The sequence below is a fragment of the Anolis carolinensis genome, chromosome 4, assembly GCF_035594765.1.
Source record: "Anolis carolinensis isolate JA03-04 chromosome 4, rAnoCar3.1.pri, whole genome shotgun sequence".
NCBI lineage: Eukaryota > Metazoa > Chordata > Lepidosauria > Squamata > Dactyloidae > Anolis > Anolis carolinensis.
Genome location: NC_085844.1, coordinates 40,978,244 through 40,996,433, shown reverse-complemented (window position 1 = coordinate 40,996,433; position 18,190 = coordinate 40,978,244). Strand labels below are relative to the sequence as shown.

General features: G+C 43.3%; 1 protein-coding gene across 2 annotated transcripts; it reads right to left on the bottom strand.

Moving 5' to 3' along the window:
- Window positions 1-202: 202 nt before the first annotated feature.
- prdm14 (PR/SET domain 14) lies at window positions 203-17,632 on the bottom strand. 2 transcript variants are annotated; one of them, XM_062980276.1, is made up of 8 exons: window positions 17,218-17,632; window positions 13,757-14,285; window positions 8,729-8,785; window positions 8,464-8,621; window positions 7,815-8,085; window positions 4,466-4,668; window positions 1,844-1,945; window positions 203-1,428 (listed from the first exon to the last, which is right to left on the bottom strand). In XM_062980276.1, exons 2-8 carry the CDS (start codon window positions 14,256-14,258, stop codon window positions 1,186-1,188), a joined length of 1,536 nt encoding a protein of 511 aa, XP_062836346.1. In that variant the 5' UTR covers window positions 14,259-14,285; window positions 17,218-17,632; the 3' UTR covers window positions 203-1,185. The 2 variants fall into 2 exon arrangements, with proteins under 2 accessions (XP_062836346.1, XP_062836348.1); XM_062980278.1 differs by lacking the exon at window positions 17,218-17,632 and adding an exon at window positions 16,978-17,203.
- Between the last annotated feature and the right edge of the window lie 558 nt (window positions 17,633-18,190).

Sequence of the window (18,190 nt, the reverse complement as noted above, 5' to 3'; positions counted from 1 at the left end):
TGGTTTTCAACATTTTAATTGTTTCTGTGGGAGTGTTCTATTTGTGTGGGTTCCAAAAGGACAATATTTTAAAATTCCCCTTTAATCCAGCTTTCAATGTCAAAGTTTTAGGTCATATACTCTTTTGGCAGAAATTTGTCTGTGAATCTGCAGACAGTGTTATTTCCACTAATTTTTTTAAGATACCAAATCATGATAGGAATTCCACAAGAAAGCCAGTTTTATTGTTCATATCAATCAAAACATTAAAAGCTACACAGAAAGGTAACAGGTAAGGAAGGAACATGCATGAACAGTGAGCTGTCGTTTCTAAAGCTGCACCCATGGAAACCAGAAACTGATTTTTAAATGTAGTTTAATTTAAAATTCAGTTTCAGAGCCTGAAAAGTGCAATACTGGAAGATGGTGCTTCTTTCCCCCATACAAGTTTCTTTTACAGTTCCTCTCACATTAATGCCATGAAAACTGGGAGGTAGTGGCATAGTCTACATTCAGGACAAAAAGGACAAAGAAAAATAGACTAGCTAAAATGTATGTATGTAACAGGCTATGAATTCGTAAGAACCAGAATAAAAATTTAAATGGTTGAGACCAGCTCAACTCATCCTTCTTTGCAGAAGGGACCAAGATCCACCAGAGATTTCCATTGGTGTACGCATTTGGGGTGGTTTTCTCAGATTTCCCCTTTTTCCTGATATAAGGAAAAATCAGACAAAACCATCAACAACCCACACACCATCAGGAGTATCCCATAAATACAATTAAATTCACTTGAAATGGTATGAGTTCAACTGACTGAACTCTAGAAGGGGCCTCTAAAAGTCTCTCAACTGTTTCCTTTGCTCTTTTAACAGGTTAAGTTAATAATACATTTCCAAAACAACAAGTGAAATGATACAATAATTCACTAATGAACTGGGAAGCAAGAGGGGGATAACCACAACAAAAGAAATACACTTAATCACCTCCATCTGAAATAGGCACGACACTGGAAACATGTGTAGAATAGTTGTTGGCAAATTAATTTGATATGGCATCTCACTATTGTTTTATAGTCCTTTGCTGATTTGTTTTACTAAGAGGTGAACATCAAGTTCTGAAAGTCTTAACGGCTGCTAAAAAGGTAAGCAGTACTTTAAAACATCCCGTTGCAACGAGAAGACAGAAATAGTAAAGCTTCAGCTGTTAGTTTGTCGTCTGAATCGTTGCATGTAACTTTGCATGGAAGCGAAATTCATCTGCCTCTAAGAATGTTTTACCACACACCGTGCAAGTGCGAGGCTTGTCTTTAGTATTATGCGTGCGCCGTACATGACTGTCATGGGCAGCGTGTGAAGCAAATGCCTTGCCGCAGTGTTTACACTTAAAGGGTTTCTCTCCAGAATGCTGGCGGATGTGAGTACGCAGGATGCTGGAAGCAGTGAATGCCTGTTGGGAATCAGCAGAAAGGGAATTGGTGGAAAGAAAGAAGAATAAAAAATGAGATCCAAGTGATTAGGGATGAAAAAGCCAACCCCAACCCCTATAGATATTGATGGGATTCATTGCAAGTTAATACTGAGTCAGACTGCTTCTTTACAGGAAAAACAAAGGGTTTGCAAATTTAATTGGAAAAGCATAATACTCTGTTCACACTGCTAATTTGAGCAAATCTCCACCCACAGAGCTTAAGTTAACAGCTGAGTTTTCTCTATCACATTTAACAAGGTGAGTACTCATCAAGATAAGAACACAAAGCATTTTTGAAAAATAACATGGGGAAATAAACACAACACAGAGCATAGCATTCTACAAGGAATCAAAACTTCCCAAGAAAATAGCACTGGGATGTGACTGTCCTCACCTTGTTGCAGTAGACACATTTATAAGGCCGTTCCCCAGAGTGAACCCTCATGTGCTTGTTTAGACTGGATGACTGCGAGAAACTTTTAGCACATATACTACACTGAAATGAGAGAGAAAACATGTAATGGTTCTACAGCTGTAACAGCACATAAATTCCTAGTAGTGTTTGAGATGAAGGTTTTAATGAAACTATGTAAGACTGCTTTGAAAACAACAAAACTGCAGCAACAGTCCTGATCTGTTTGTTCTGTGCAATTAAGTTCCATCTGAAATACACATGTCACTGGAAACATGTAAAATATCTGGACAGTGATCACCATATTATCCCTGAATATGTATGGACACTGGGTCTTCAGAGAAGGTAAAGGAACATGTCACCACAAAGCCCACACAAAGACTAACATTTGGCACAAGGCTATTGTCTTATCTATGCCTACTAAAGTAAGTCTATGTAGTTTCAAAATCTTCACTATTTGTTAACACAGACATTGTTTTAGAGGTTAAGATTTGTTGTTGTTGTGGCGTGCTTTCAAGTCATTTCCAACCTATGATGTTTTCTTAGCAAGACTTACTCAGAAGTCTGCCATTGCCTTCCTCTCAGGTTGAAAGAATATGACTTGCCTAAGGTGACTTCCCAGTGGTGTCCATGGCCAAGCGAGGATCTGAACCCTGTTTCCCAGTTCAATGATCAAATCACTACACTATGCAGCAATGCTAGCTATTTTAGCATTGTTTTACTGTTGTTGTTGTTGTTGTTATTTATTCATTTCTATCCCGCTTTTCTCCCCTGGGTGGGATTAAAAGCGGCAGACTGATAGTAATAAGTTTCATTGTCATCAAGGTATAGCAATTGAAAGGATTATCTCTTTTCTCTATCCTATTTATCTGTGACAGCCTGGCAAGAAATGAGGCAACTGCATGGAAATTAACTTTTATATACTTAGCATTGGGATGCTACCTTATATTGATCAGACTACTGGTCCATCTAGTGCAGTATTTTCAGTGCTGGCAATGGCTCACCTGAGGCTTCTCTCATGTCCCCGAATGGGAAGCTGAAGCTGACAGATGGGTGCTCGCCCCGCTCCCCAGATTCGAACTGCCGACCTTTAAGTCAGCAATCCTGCCGGCACAAGGGTTCAACCCATTGAACCACTGGGGGCTCCATCTTTAAAATATATCACTTGAAGTAATTGCTTTTATTCGCTTCAGCTTGAATTATTAAATTTTATTGACATGACTAAAGCTGGCAGTAGAGCAGAATTCTCTACCCTGCATTTTTGTTTAAATATTTCATAATTCTCCTATCTGTAATCTTAAAATTCCAGAAGTGTGATGTACTCCATTACTACCAAACAGAAAAGCATACTTTTGGTTACATTACTGCAGTAATTCCCACTAAGTAGCCATTACTATCGATACCTGTAGGTACTCCGCCAGCATCAATTTCAATGAGGTGCTGAAGACATTTTTACCTACTTGGAAGCAGATGCCACTGATTTTGGTAGGATTTTCTCCCAGAAAAATGTGCTTTAGAACTAATGATGAATGTGGCCTCTATTAAATCATTGAATAAACACACAAAACAAGAACATGGGAATTGTTAATCTATGCACATCAAGGAGCAAGAATCCCAACCTAAAAAGCTTTTAAGAGAATGCCTAGAAATCATCAAGAAAGAAGGGAATTGGTTGGCAGATGGTATGAATCCCTTCTTCAGACCCAAGAAAACTCTTTCTATAGGTCTCCATGACATTCCCAGGAGAAAGAAAATAAACAATTGGGCAATTCTAAGTCCACTCTTGTTAACGGCTACTTTAAATCAAACCCATATAAATAGCACAAGAAGAATCCAAAATCCACACTTGGCCGACTTGAACATTTGCTCTAACTAAAGATTGTGGATCTTGTCTATAGGCAACCCAAATTTCTTCTACTTGTGGTCCTGAAAAGAGGTTTAAGTATCAAAAGAGCATTTACACTGACTAGAACAACATGCATATCCCCTTTTCTTGCACACTCACTCTGAACACAAGCCTGAGATCATTTCTTGTGACCTGTTCCTATTTGCTCACATTGTTAAGACACACCAGGAAGCTTATTACCCATTAAGCTTGAAGCCATGCAGCACACTGCATTACTTAGAAGTAGCCTCAATGGGACATACTTCTGAGCAATGCTTACTCTAACATATGTTCCATTGTGTTCACTGAAGCTACTCCTAAGTGATGCTGTACACCCAGTGAGGTAGTTTTCCAAAGTTCATCTTTCATCTTAAAGATGAAAAATAAAATGTCACAAAAGCCAGAGATTGGCGAGACTTATTCTGAAATGTCTCCTTGTCCACTGAAAATCCACTGCATTACTGATTCCAACTGCTTTAGGCAAGGCTGCATTTACTAAGTAGCACTTTCTGGGGATCGCAAATGCCTTGCTTATTCAAATGTAAAATGAGGCAGTACTCTGTATATGTTTAAAAGTATTCTCTCTTCTGCTGCTCCTGCTACTTCAAATGCTGCAAGGTAGGGCACACCTTTTCTCTCACCTAGAATAATGCATTTGTAGCCAGCTGGCAACCTCAAAAGCTTTTAAAAGAATGAAGACCTATGGTGGTTCTCCTTACTTTATGAGGCTTGTGCTTCTCGTGGACGTGGAGAACGTGGATCCTTAGGCGGTCTCTTTTTTCAAAGGATCGGCGGCAAAGTTGGCATGGAAACTTCCTGTCCCCTTGGTCCACACATCGCGTGTACTTCAGATGTTTGTCCCGATAGTATTTGTAGGCAAATACCTTCCCACACTGTTCACACTTATAGCCCTCCACTGACTCTGTAAAGGTGGATACAATATTGTTCAGAGCAAAGGATCCACTGTAGAAGGCAGAAAGTCTGCGTGGGAGTAAACCCCAAGAATTTCAGTTGGGCTTACTTCTGAGTCAAAATGACATTTTGAAACATATTTCATTGAGAAGGTCACAAAATGGTATGGCTAAAATTAAAAAGGTAAGAGAAATCTAAATTCTGAACAACTGCAGTTCTGCTCTCCAAATATTAAATACAAGCAAGTTAATTTTCATCTCATATTGAAATTGCCAGTATTATTCAAACAATCCTTTTGAATAGAATAGGAGCCCCCAGTGGCGCACTGGTGAACTGCGCTGAACTGCTGAACTTGCTGACCGAAAGATTGGCAGTTCGAATCCGAGGAGTAGGGTGAGCTCCTGCTATTAGCCCCAGCTTCTGCCAACCTAGCAATTTGAAAACATGCAAATGTGAGATCAAAGGTACAGCACTCTGACGGGAAGGTAACGGTGTGCCATGCAGATGCCGGCCACATGAACTTGGAGGTATCTACAGACAACACTGGCTCTTCAGTTTAGAAATGGAGATGAGCACCAACCCCCAGAGTTGGACACGACTAGACCTAATGGCAAGGGAAAACCTTAACCTTATCCTTTTAACATTCATGTGTGTATATATGCCTTCAGGTCACCAGTCAACCTAAGAATTTCACAGGGTTTTCTTTGATCAATAAATAAGAAACAAATAATTAATACTCAAGTGTAAATCTGCCATCAAGTCCAGTCGTGTCCGACTCTGGGAGTTGGTGCTCATCTCCATTTCTAAGCCGAAGACCCAGCGTTGTCCGTAGACGCCTCCAAGATCATGTGGCCGCCATGAATGCATGGAGTGCTGTTACATTCCTGTTGGAGTGGTACCTTTTGTTCTACTCACATTTGCATGTTTTTGAACTGCTAGGTTGGCAGAAGCTGGGGCTAACAGCAGGAGCTCATCCCACTCCCTGGATTTGAACCGCCAAACTTTCAGACAGCAAGTTCAGCAGTTCAGCGGTTTAACCTGCTCTGCCACCGGGGGAGTAAGGTGGCACAGCAGGTTATTCTTGAGTGATTACTTTACTCTTCAAGAATATTACAGAATTACACAAATGAAAGAGAAAAACTGGAAGTGTCTCTCCATTCATTAAGCTTCACATCACATGAAGCTGGGTAAATAGCTCACTCTCTCAGCCTCAGAGAAATGCAAAGGCAAATGAATCTTGCCAAGAAAACCCCATAAGTACATTTCCAAGGTTACCATAAGTCAGTAATGAACTGAAGCCATACAACACGTCCATTGGGGAGGTGCTGTCTTAATTCTGAATTAGCATATCCAAATTACACAGAGCTTGCTGATGGTGTGGGGGTTAACATTAAGAACTACACAATATTAACCATCCATAAATGCTTATTTTATTTTTAGAGAGCAACAGAAATGTGAAAGAATACGAAAACATTAACAGGAAAACAAATTTAAAATAAAAATTCTTTTTCATAATTGGAGCCACCTAATGAAAGTCACTGGGACATATCCTTACTGCTGCATGCATTATTTTTTACAAAAAATGTAAAGAGACCACTACAGGGTTAAACAAATTTGTGACCAAAAATTGCCCAGCAATTTCCTGAAAAAGATCAGAAAGCAGAAGATGATCAATGAAGTAGAGAATTTGGTAATAAAAAGATATGTTTCTAAACCAATAGAACTGCAAAAGTGAGATTCAGGGTGAATGAAACAAAAGGTTCTAAAATGCCTCCAATTTTAGCTCTGATTCATTCACAGGCTGCCTACAGGGCATGTCCAAAAGAAACCACTGGCATGCCTTGTTGCCTTTGGGAAAATTCCCCTGGAGCGAGAAACACCTTTTTCCTAGTTACAAAGCTTTTCCTAGTTACAAAGCAGATTCTGTTAATCACTCTCCTCTATCTTAGCCATTGTATCCTTAAATAGGAGGACATACTGATTATTATCTGCAATTCTGAGTAAAAAAGAGATATATAATGGTATGGGAGTGGTCACATTTTCAATTTGGAGCACCTGATGAAGTGGCAAAACAAATGGGTCTGGTGGGGTTGCTATGTTTTTATTCCAACTAAGAGACCAAGGCTGTATCTACACTGTAGAATTAATAGTTTGTGTAGATGCAAGCCTTGGTCTCTTTCTGGTTGGAATAAAAGCAATTGCAACCCCACCAGACTTGTTTTAAAGAAGAAAGTATTTAACATCAAGCCAGAGGATGCTGTGGTTTTTAATTTTGAGTATGTTTTTATGGATTTTAACTCATTTTTTAATACCAGTGATATTTTATTCTGTTTTAATGTTTGCATATTAGATTTTAAATAGTATTGAAATGCTTTTGATGTAAGGCACCTTGAGTCTCCTAGTGGAGAAAAAGTGGGGTATAAATAAACATAATAATAATCCTACAGAATCATGGAAATTGTAGTTGAGTATGACCTCATCATTATTTGGCAGTGTTAAAGATCTTGAAAAACTACAACTCCCAGGATAGCAGTTAAATTGGTGCCAAACTGCACTCATTCTACAAGGTAGATACACTCAGGCTGCAGTTTTTAAGGTACCTGGGGGCGTTTCCAATGCTCTTTCAAGCAGGTAGAATTCCTTTTGAGAGCCATATAATGTGTGTGTCCAAATGTAATTGATCTAATTATTCTAATTCCAGAGTTTGGAGAAAATCTGAATTACAACTCCTGGTAAATAACACCATGTAACAAAATCTGAAAAAAATGTCTGTTCCTGATTTGAAAGTGTTATTTCCTGTTTAATTGTGCAGTGCTTACACTGAAAGTAGTTGCTATACTCCAGAAACTTTGTTTTTGTGTCTGCTACAAACTATGTTGAATTGAGTTGTTGTGAATATGTTAAATTGGTTGCGACTATGAGTTATTCATTGAAAAACTATAGCAAAGTGTGGTACAGGATATCCTGCAAAAACAAAGTTTTTATAGTTTAATAAACTTTTCCCATGGTTTTATGGTAGAACCAAATAGAAAAAGGCATTGATACCCATGAACAACAATCATATAGCATGGTTTAATGGGAATTGTAACTTGCCTACCCCGCCAGAAGGTGTGGCCTCTCCTCCCTCCCTTGCTTATGAGAAGGTTGTCAACTGACCTTCTGGATGGTGCTGGGAACGCTGGGCATCCAGGGTGCCCTTGAGGCTGAGAGGGATGCCCAGGAACTGCAGATAGCCATCGCCATACCAGACCAGCAGCTCTTGGCCAGGAGGAATGGTCTTGCAGCTCTCGTAGTAGATCTTGCTCTGGCACTGGACGGCAACCAGGTTTTGCTCCTCAGGGAAACGGGCACAGTTCACCAGTGCCATCCAGTTCCCCGAAGCACCTTTGCCGTCAATGAAGTGGCTCAAGCGGCCATCCTCGAAGATCTGGGGCAGGGAGGGAAGGGGATGTGGACGGAGAAACATTCGTCAGGAGCTGGGAATAGGATCTATAGATCAGGCATGGACAGACTTCAGCCCTCTAGGTATTTTGAACTTTGAACTCCCATAATTCCGAACAGCCGGTAGGCTGAAGTTTGTCCATGCCTGATTTATGGCTCTGCTCACACACTGCTCACAAAGATCAGCTAAGGGTCCTCCCATCAAATACAAAGTTGCAATCCTGTGTCCATCTGCACAGGAATAAGTTGAAAAATTCAACTTTTCTGGACTAGATCTCCCCAAAACCCAGGCATCGTGGGTACTGGCATCCTTCTATAGCACATACGTACACCCTCTTGTCCCAAGCAGGAGAATAGCAGGTACCTCCCACATCAAGGAGTTGTCATCATAGGTCTTGATCTCACTGGTGTTGACAATCTTGCCCTGGAAAGGGCCAAAGCGGAGCCCTTTGGGGAGGGTCTGGGTGCAGAAGACGCCCAGCTGTGGCCCCTCTGGAGTGACCCTCTGCAGCACCGTCAGCCCTGCAGGCAGAAAGGCAGCCAAAGAGGGTTAGAGGCATTCAAACCCCGCTAATACAATTCCTCTTGCCCTTCTTCCCTCTCCACACACACACACACCATTTAATTACCTTCAGGAAGTTGTAAAGCCGCTCTGTCCAACAGTGGAGGTTGGGCATCCACTGCTCCTAAAAGGGGAGGAAAGAAGAGAGATCTTGTGTGCCTGCCTGCTCAGAGCCACATCCCATGGGACTCAATAGGTCAATGATGGGCAAACTTTTGCGCTTGGTGTGTCAAAATTCACCAAAAATCCTAGCATGACTTGGGTAGTGTGTCACTTCGAGAAAAAACCCATAATTTTGCAATATGTATAGTTTAAATAACAAAAATATATAATTGTAATATATAACTGTATTTAATTAATCAAAAACTATTTACTACCATTATTTCCATGTACAACAATCTATGGTACCTCTTGCAGTTTCCACGCTGATTTCTCTCTATTCTAGTTTCAATTTAGTCATGAATAATGAATAATATAATAATAACATCATAGTAATAATATGATAATATACTACAATAATAATAATAGAATGATATAAATATACAGTAGAGTCTCACTTATCCAAGCTAAACGGGCCAGCAGAAGCCTGGATAAGCGAATATCTTGGATAATAAGGAGGAATTAAGGAAAAGCCTATTAAACATCAAATTAGGTTATGATTTTACAAATTAAGCACCAAAACATCATGTTTTACAACAAATTTGACAGAAAAAGCAGTTCAATACGCAGTAATGTTATGCTGTAATTACTGTATTTACGAATTTAGCACCAAAATATCATGATATATTGAAAACATTGACTACAAAAATGGCTTGGATAATCCAGAACCTTGGATAAATGAGGCTTGGATAAGTGAGACTCTACTGTGTATATATATGTGTGTGTGTGTGTGTGTGTGTGTATATATATGATGTGCATAATTTCCATGGACTAAACAACAAAACCACTGGACCAAATCACATAAAATTTGGCCACAAAAGACATAGTCATCCAATCAATCTGCATGGGACAGCGTGTCAGCAAAAATGGCTAGATGTGTCAGTGCTGACATGCCTGTCATGGGTTGGCCATCACTGCAATAGGTCATGGGGTATCTGCACTATTATAATAGTGAGTTGTACAGGACTGAAACCTGGGGTGCATCAGCACTATAGCATGAATGAAGTTCTATACCACTTGAACTGCCATGGCTCAGTTCTATGGAATTATGGGTGTTTGATAAAGTTTTGAGCCTTCGCTGCAGTGTGTATGTGTGTGTGTCTGTGTGTGTGTGTGTGTGTGTGTATACATGCACAGGTGGTTTGCCAATCTACAAATCCCATTATTCCATACCATTGAACCATAGGAAGGGAGATGTTGACAAGTGGAAAGCGTCCAGAGAAGGGCGACTAAAATGATCAAGGGTCTAGAGAACAAATCCTATGAGGAGCGGCTTAAAGAGCTGGGTATGTTTAGCCTGCAGAAGAGAAGGCTGAGAGGATACACGATAGCCATATACAAATATGTGAGGGGAAGTCATAGGGAGGAGGGAGCAAGCTTGTTTTCTGCTGCCCTGGAGACTAGGACGCGGAACAATGGCTTCAAACTACAGGAAAGGAGATTCCACCTGAACATCAGGAAGAACTTCCTGACTGTGAGAGCTGTTTGGCAGTGGAACTCTCTGCCCCGGACAGTGGTGGAGGCTCTTTCTTTGGAGGTTTTTAAGCAGAGGCTGGATGGCCATCTGTTGGGGGTGCTTTGAATGAGATTTTCCTGCTTCTTGCAGGGGTTGGACTGGATGGCCCATGAGGTCTCTTCCAACTCTACGATTCTATGGCAATTAAAATGATATGGAGCCCCTGGTGGCCCAGTGGGTTAAACCCTTGTGCTGGCAGGACTGATGACGTGAAGGTTGGGCTGCTGACCTGAAGGTTGCCGGTTCTAATCCAACCCGGGGAGAGCGTGGATGAGCTCCCTCTAGCAGCTCCAGCTCCATGTGGGATGCAAGGATGGCAAAAACATCAAAAAAAATCCAGGCATCCCCTGGGCAACGTCCTTGCAGACAACCAATTCTCTCACACCAGAAGCAACTGGCAGTTTCCAAAGTCACTCCTGACACGCAAAAAAAGAAAAAATTAAAGTGGTGTCAAACTGCACTCATTCTACAAGACAGATGCACCTCTGAGAAGGTACAAAAGAATGAAGGACATCCAAGGCCAAATGTTTAATACATCAGAGTAATTAAATCTCAAATCATCTCCTACATTCAGATTTTATTTTTCTTCACAAGGACAAGAGGTATACCTCAGCCATACCAGTTGTAAAATGTATGGAGTTCTGGGATTTGTAGTTTGGCGAGGGACTTGTGAGTTTTCTGACAGTGTTGTCATTGAAGGGAATGTGCTACAGAATCCTAAGTACTACAAATCCCTGACTACAGCAGGATAGTCATCACAATTAAAGTGGTGCCAAGCTGTCATAATAGTGACAAATATCCCAGGACTGGAAATACTATTATTATTATTATTATTATTATTATTATTATTATTATTATTATTATTATTATGTATTTTGTCAAGGCTCCAGAACAGCTATGTTTCTTGGGTTGAATGCAGAAAGTGAGGAAGGGACAAACAGTCTTGTGGCAATGTGTCGTCGAAGGCTTTCATGGCCGGAATTACTGGGTTGCTGCAAGTTTTCTGGGCTGTATGGCCATATTCCAGAAGCATTCTGTCCTGATGTTTTGCCCACATCTATGGCAGGCATCCTCAGAGGTTGTGAGGTCGGTTGGAAATTAGACAAGTGAGGTTTATATATATCTGTGGAATGTCCAGGGTGGGAGAAAGAACACTTGTCTATTGGAGGCAAGAGTGAATGTTGCAATTGGCCACCTTGATTAGCATAGTCTTGTGGCATTTTTTAAGATGAACCGATTTACAAATTTCTGGACATTCCCTCTCTCTTTTTGTCTTGAATATCTAAACTGCAATCTTGTATCCACTTATTGGAGTAAAAGCCCTAATGGACTGAGTCAGATGGCCTCTGAGCAAACATGTATAGAATTCACCTTCAATAGAAAGGAATAATACAGTAATTCCATAGCCAGAATATTTTTGGAACAAGAGAAGAAACTTAGTGGCTTCCTTTCAGCTAAGTAATAGTCTAAAGAAGATGTTGAGCTGATGAGGTCTAGATAAATTGGTAACAGCAATGCCATCAGTAGTCATTACAGTATATTTGTAGAGGACTTTAGGGGGGAAAGCATATTAAATTTAGCCGTAATTACAGTATTGATCCTCCTGGCCAATTAATGGATTGAACTACACAGACCTGCTTCCTTTTAGACCACTTAATAACTACCACCTTCCCACCCCTTCCAGCTTATTCCATTCCTGCGGGAAAGAGTTCTAATCTAACTTTGGGTTTTACTATATTTCTCTGGAGGTTGCTAGTCTAGTCATTCTGAATTGCTGTGAATTATATATAAAAAGTTGAACAGATGGATCAGTTAAATAAATAAAGACAATTTTTCCACCAATTTCATCTAAGAAACCATGTTATACAAGGGAGAATTACTCCTACAGCAGAAAATTGTTTGAGGAGGATCACATATCAGCTAACCGTTTCCAAATCCTTTCCCTATCAGAATGTAATCTGCAAAGATCCAGTGTGATCCCACAGAGCTATGCAGGGCTACCTTTGGAGAGGAATCTCTAAGCTTTCCAAGGGCTTCATCCCCAACATCTGTGCGCCTTGGATTGCCTCCATCAACATGGTAGAACAAATACAGCTGGGCACCACCTTAACAGCCATAGCTCAATGCAATGGAATCCTGGGAGTTGTAGTTTTACAAGGTCTTTAGCCTTCACTGCCACAGAGAGCTAGTGCTTCCCCAAACTATACACCAGGCATGGGCAAACTTGGGCCCTCCAGGTGTTTTGGACTTCAACTCCCACAATTCCTTCTGGAATGTTTGCAAAAATGAGGTTTTTCTTCTGGAATGTTTGCAAAAAGTGGGATTTTTCTTCCGGAATACAGTAGAGTCTCACTTATCCAAGCTAAATGGGCCAGCAGAAGCTTGAATAAGCAAATATCTTGGATAATAAGGAGGGATTAAGGAAAAGCCTATTAAACATCACATTAGGTTATGATTTTACAAATTAAGCACCAAAACATCATGTTTTACAACAAATTTGACAGGAAAAGTAGTTCAATACGCAATAATGTTATGTTGTAATTACTGTATTTACGAATTTAGCACCAAAATATCACCGATATATTGAAAACATTGACTACAAAAATGTCTTGGATAATCCAGAACCTTGGATAAGCGAGGCTTGGATAAGTGAGGCTCTACTGTATTTGCAAAAACCTGGGTTTTTCTAGAATTTTTGCAAAAAAGTGGGGTTTTCTTTGGGAATGTTTGCAAAAAGTGGGATTTTCTTCTGGAATACTTGCAAAAAACTGGGTTTTTCTGGAGTGTTTACACAAAGTGGGGATTTTTTCTGGAAGTTTTGCAGACTAGGACAGGGAACAATAGCTTCAAACTACAGGAAAGGAGATTCCACCTGAACATCAGGAAGAACTTCCTCACTGTGAGAGAGAGCTGTTCAACAGTGGAACTCTCTGCCCCGGACTGTGGTGGAGGCTCCTTCTTTGGAGGCTTTTAAGCAGAGGCTGAATGGCCATCTGTCGGGAGTGCTTTGAATGCGATTTCCTGCTTCTTAGCGGGGGGGGGGGGGGGGGGTTGGACTGGATGGTCCATGAGGTCTCTTCCAACTCTACTATTCTATGATTCTATGATTAAGGGGCAGAGGGAAAAGGAAAGGGCCTGAGGCTGGGAGTTGTAGTCCAAAAGTTTGCCCAAGCCCGCTATACATCCTAGGACTCCACAGCATTGAGTCACAGCAAATGGTATCCAGTGGCTCCGCCTGGCAAGCCCGTTCAGCGAGAAATGCCCACGACGGGGGGGGGGGGGGGGGGGGGGGAGGGGAGAGAGAGAGAGGGGGGGAAGAGAGAGATCGAATTGCTCAGGCACTGAATGGAGTGGTGTGAAAGTGCGTTAACCCTGGAGTGCAGACGCCCCCTCCTGCCCTTGCGGGCCCCTCCTCCTTACCGGCTCCGGCGCCGTAGAGCACGGCGTGCAGCTCCTGGGCGGAGAAGCAGTACCCGGCGGGCGGGCTGCTGCTGCTGCTGCTGCGGGGGGCTCCGTCGGGGCCGCGCTTCTTCTTCTTGGGCGGCGTCCAGGAGGGCTCCGTCTTGGGCGGCAAAGGCGCCGCGAAGACCGGCACCGGGCGGGGCAGAGGAGGGGGCAGGGACGGTGGAGTGGTGGGCGCCCCGAAAGGGCCGGCGGGGCAGAAGGGGAAAGGGCCCGCCAGCATCCCGGGGGCGCAGGGGACGGGGCCCGTGGGGAAGGGCTCGGGCGGAGGAAGGGCGCCCAGGAAACGCGCGGGGGGCGCGGGAGGGAGAGGCGGCGGGGGCCCCGGGCCCAGGGGAGCAGCAGCAGCGCCGCCGCCGCGGAGGAGCAGCAGCAGGGACTCGCTCCGGCCTCCCGCCGCCTCGCCGCCGCCGCCTTCGGGGTCCTTGGAGGGAGCCCTTTCCGCCGCGGAAGAGGCCATTGGGGAGGAGGGGAAAGGCCCAGGGACCTGAGGAGAAGGAGAAGAAGGCATTGTTTTATGATGTTGTTTATTCATGTTAACGTGTCACGTTTTAACTATGTTGTGGGGATTTCCCCCCATGTAAGCCGCCCCGAGTCCCTTCAGGGAGATGGAGGCGGGAGACAAAAATAAAATAATTATTACAGTAGAGTTTCACTTATCCAACGTTCTGGATTATCCAACGCATTTTTGTAGTCCATGTTTTCAATATATCGTGATATTTTGGTGCTAAATTCATAACTACAGTCATTACAACATAACATTACTGCATATTGAACTACTTTTTCTGTCAAATTTGTTGTATAACATGATGTTTTGTTGCTTAATTTGTAAAATCATAACTCAATTTGATGCTTAATAGACTTTTCCTTGATCCCTCCTTATTATCCAACATACTCGCTTATCCAACGTTCTGCCGGCCCGTTTATGTTGGATAAGCGAGACTCTACTGTATATTATTAAGAGGGAAGGAAGGAAGGGGAAGAGGAAGGAAAGAGAGAGGAAGAAGGAAGGAAGGAGAGGAGAAAAAAATAAAAGGAAGGAAAGGAATGGAAGGAAAGGCGAGGAAGGTAGGAGGGAGGGAAGGTCGGAAAGTAAAAGAAGGAAGAAAAGTAAAGGTAAAGGTTTCCCCCTGACGTTAAGTCCAGTCGTGACCGACTCTGGGGGTTGGAGCTCATCTCCATTTTTAAGCCGAAGAGCCGGCGTTGTCCATAGACACCTCCAAGGTCATAACTGCATGGAGCGCCGTTACCTTCCCACCGGAGCGGTACCTATTGATCTACTCACATTGCCATGTTTTGGAACTGCTAGGTTGGCAGGAGCTGAAGCTAACAGCGGGGGCTCATTCCGCTCCCGGCATTTGAACCTGGGACCTTTTGGTCCGCAAGTTCAGCAGCTCAGCGCTTTAACACACTGTGCCACCAGGGGCCCCGGAGGCGGGATACAAAAATAAAATAATTATTATATTATTAAGAGGGAAGGAAAGAAGGGGAAGAGGAAGGAAAGAGAGGAATAAGGAAGATAAAAATAAAAGGAAGGAAAGGAATGGAAAGGCGAAGAAGGAAGGAGGGAGGGAAGGTAGGAGAGTAAAAGAAAGAAGAAAAGGAAGAAGGAAAAGAGAGACGGAAGGAGGAATAAGGGAGGAAAGAGGAGGAAAAGACAGACGGAAGAACGGAAGGAAGAAACTAGAGGGAAGGGAAGAAAGAGGGATTAAGAAATGAAGAAAAGATGATGGGAAGGAAGAGAAAGAAGAGAGAGAGGAAAGGAGGGAAAGGGAAGGAAGTGATGAGGGGAGGAAGGAGGGAAGGAAGGAACGTAAAAGAAGGAAGAAAAGAAAGGGAAGGAGAAAAATAAAAGTGGAGGAATATGGGAGGAAAGAAAGAAGGTGAGGAAGGAAGAAAAGGAGGGAAAAAGGAGGACCAAGGAAGGAGAAAAGAAAGAGGCAAGGAAGGGAAAGGGAAGTTAAAGAAGTGAGAAACGAAAAGGAGAATATGGAAGGAAAAGGGAGGAAAAGAAAAAAGAGCGAGGAATGATGAAGTATGGAGAGGAGGAATAAAGAATAAAAGAAGGAAGGCAAGGAAAGGGAAAGAGACAGCAAGGAAAGAAGGAAAGGGGGAGAGAAGGTGAAAGTAAAAAAGAAAAAAGGAAGGAGGAAAAGAAAGAGGGAGAATAAGACAGGAAAGAGGAGAAAAATAAAGGGAATGAAGGAAAGGGGAGGAGTGGAAGGAAGAAAAGAGGGAGGGAAGTAAAAGAAGAAAAAGGGAAGGAGGAGAAAAGGAATAAAGAAGGGAGACTAAGGAAGGAAAAAGGAGGAAAAGAAAGAAGGAAGATAAGGAAGGAGATGTCAGAAGCAAGAAAGAAGCGAAAAGGAAGGAAAGAAAAAGCAAAGAAAGAGGGAGGGAGGAAGTAATGAAAACATGAAGGGAAGGTAGGGAAGTAAGAGGAGGAAAAGAAAGAAGATTGGAAAGAACGAAGGGAGGAATAAGCAAGGGAGGAAGGAAAGTGTGGAGGTAGATTAGTAACCCTGCTCATGCTTGTCTCGGAGACAGAGGAGGAAGGGAGCGAGTAAGATGGTAAACAAAACAAGGCACCATGGCCCCTTCCACACAGCTGAATAAAATCACACATTTTCTGCTTTGAACTGGGATGTGGACTCAACCCAGTTCAAAACAGGTATTGTGGGATTTTCTGCCTTGATATTCTGGGATATATAGCTGTGTGGAAGAGCCTTCCGTCAGCTGTTGCCGGTCTGGGGACCAAACCCGTTGGGTTTACTATCGAGCCAGCCCTTTATAGACTTACCATGGACGGCAAACTCCCTCAAGCCTAAGATACACCCCCGACACACTCAGGATTGAGCCTGACCTCTCTGTCCCTCCGTCCGCCACCCCACTGCTCTCCTTCATATTCTAGGGGGCGATCCATCTCCCCAGAAATCACCAAGTCTGCTTCTTAAGGGGTGCATTTACACTGAGTGCCGTTTGACACCACTTGAACTGCTTTGGCTCCATGCTGAGGGGCCCTGGGATTTGTAGTCCTGGTGGAGAGAACTAAAAGAAGTTGAAAAAGCCCTGGAATGTTCTCGCCTTGAGCCACAGCAGTGAAAGCGCGCTTGGGAGGAGCAGGGAAGGCTCGCTCCTCAACGGACCTGCACGAAAGTCGGTCCTGCTTTGGGTTTTACCTCCCGAGGAAATGGAAGTCGTTTCAGCTGCCTCCTTTCTTAAGACTTGTTGCCCACCACGACGCTCTTTCCTGAATTCTCCCCCCTCTAAAAGTCCGCAAACGGAAGAAACTGAAGACAATTTGCGACGGCAGCCACCTCCTGCCCCCTTTCCTTAGCTCCGCAGTTGAAGTCTTGCAGGGCTAGGGAAGTTGGTTCGGAGTAGCTGCTTTTCCTCCTCCTAATATCCCAGCTACTCACTTCGGTGCGGCTCAGCTGACTCGTGCTCCTCTCCCAGTCGCTCTCTTTCGGTCAGGATCGCAGCCGATCCGTCTCTCCCGTCGGGTCTCTCTGTCCGTCACTCTCCATCCCTTAGACGTAGCCGAAGAGGCTCTTTCAAGGTAGCGCCACGTGCCTGGGGCGCAGATGGGGCCAAAAGGACGCGAGGGGGGAGGAAAGGCGAAGTCCCCTCGGCCCACCCTTTACCTTGCCCCCACCAACCCCAACCTCTCCTGGGTCCGGGCCAGGGATTGGCCAATGAGCAGCTCTCTTTATGGCTCCAGGAAAGAGGGGCGCACCAGCATCACACTCCGCCCATCTCCTCCTAAAGTTGTTGTTGAAATACTTGACCACTCCAACAACTATAATGTCAGACTACACAGAGAAGCCATTGAAATTCACAAGCATTTGGACAACTTCAACAGAAAGGAGGAAACCATGAAAATGAAAAAAATCTGGCTACCAGTATTAAAAAGCTCTAAAATCAGAACAGTAAATAAGAAGCAACACTCTGAGACATGGGAACTAGGGGCAGCTAACAAAGGATGCCCCCAGGCACAAAGTAGCCAGTAGATGAAACCATTCAATGCAAATTAGGGTGATTAACTGCAACATTCAGGCTGACCTCCAACTGACGAGAGTTCTTCCCTCACCCTGGACTTCCCACAGATATGTATAAACCTTCCATACCCTACAACCTCTGAGGATGCCTGCCATAGATGTGGGCGAAACGTCAGGAGAGAATACTTCTGAAACATGCCCACACAGCCCGAAAGACATACAACAACCCTGGAATCCCGGCCATGAAAGCCTTCGACACTTCCTTGCTGAGTTTCTCCATACCTCACAACCTCTGAGGATGCCTACCATAGATGTGGGCGAAACGTCAGGAAATAATACTTCTAGAACATGGCCATACAGCCCGGAAAACATACAACAACCCTGTTGTTGTTGT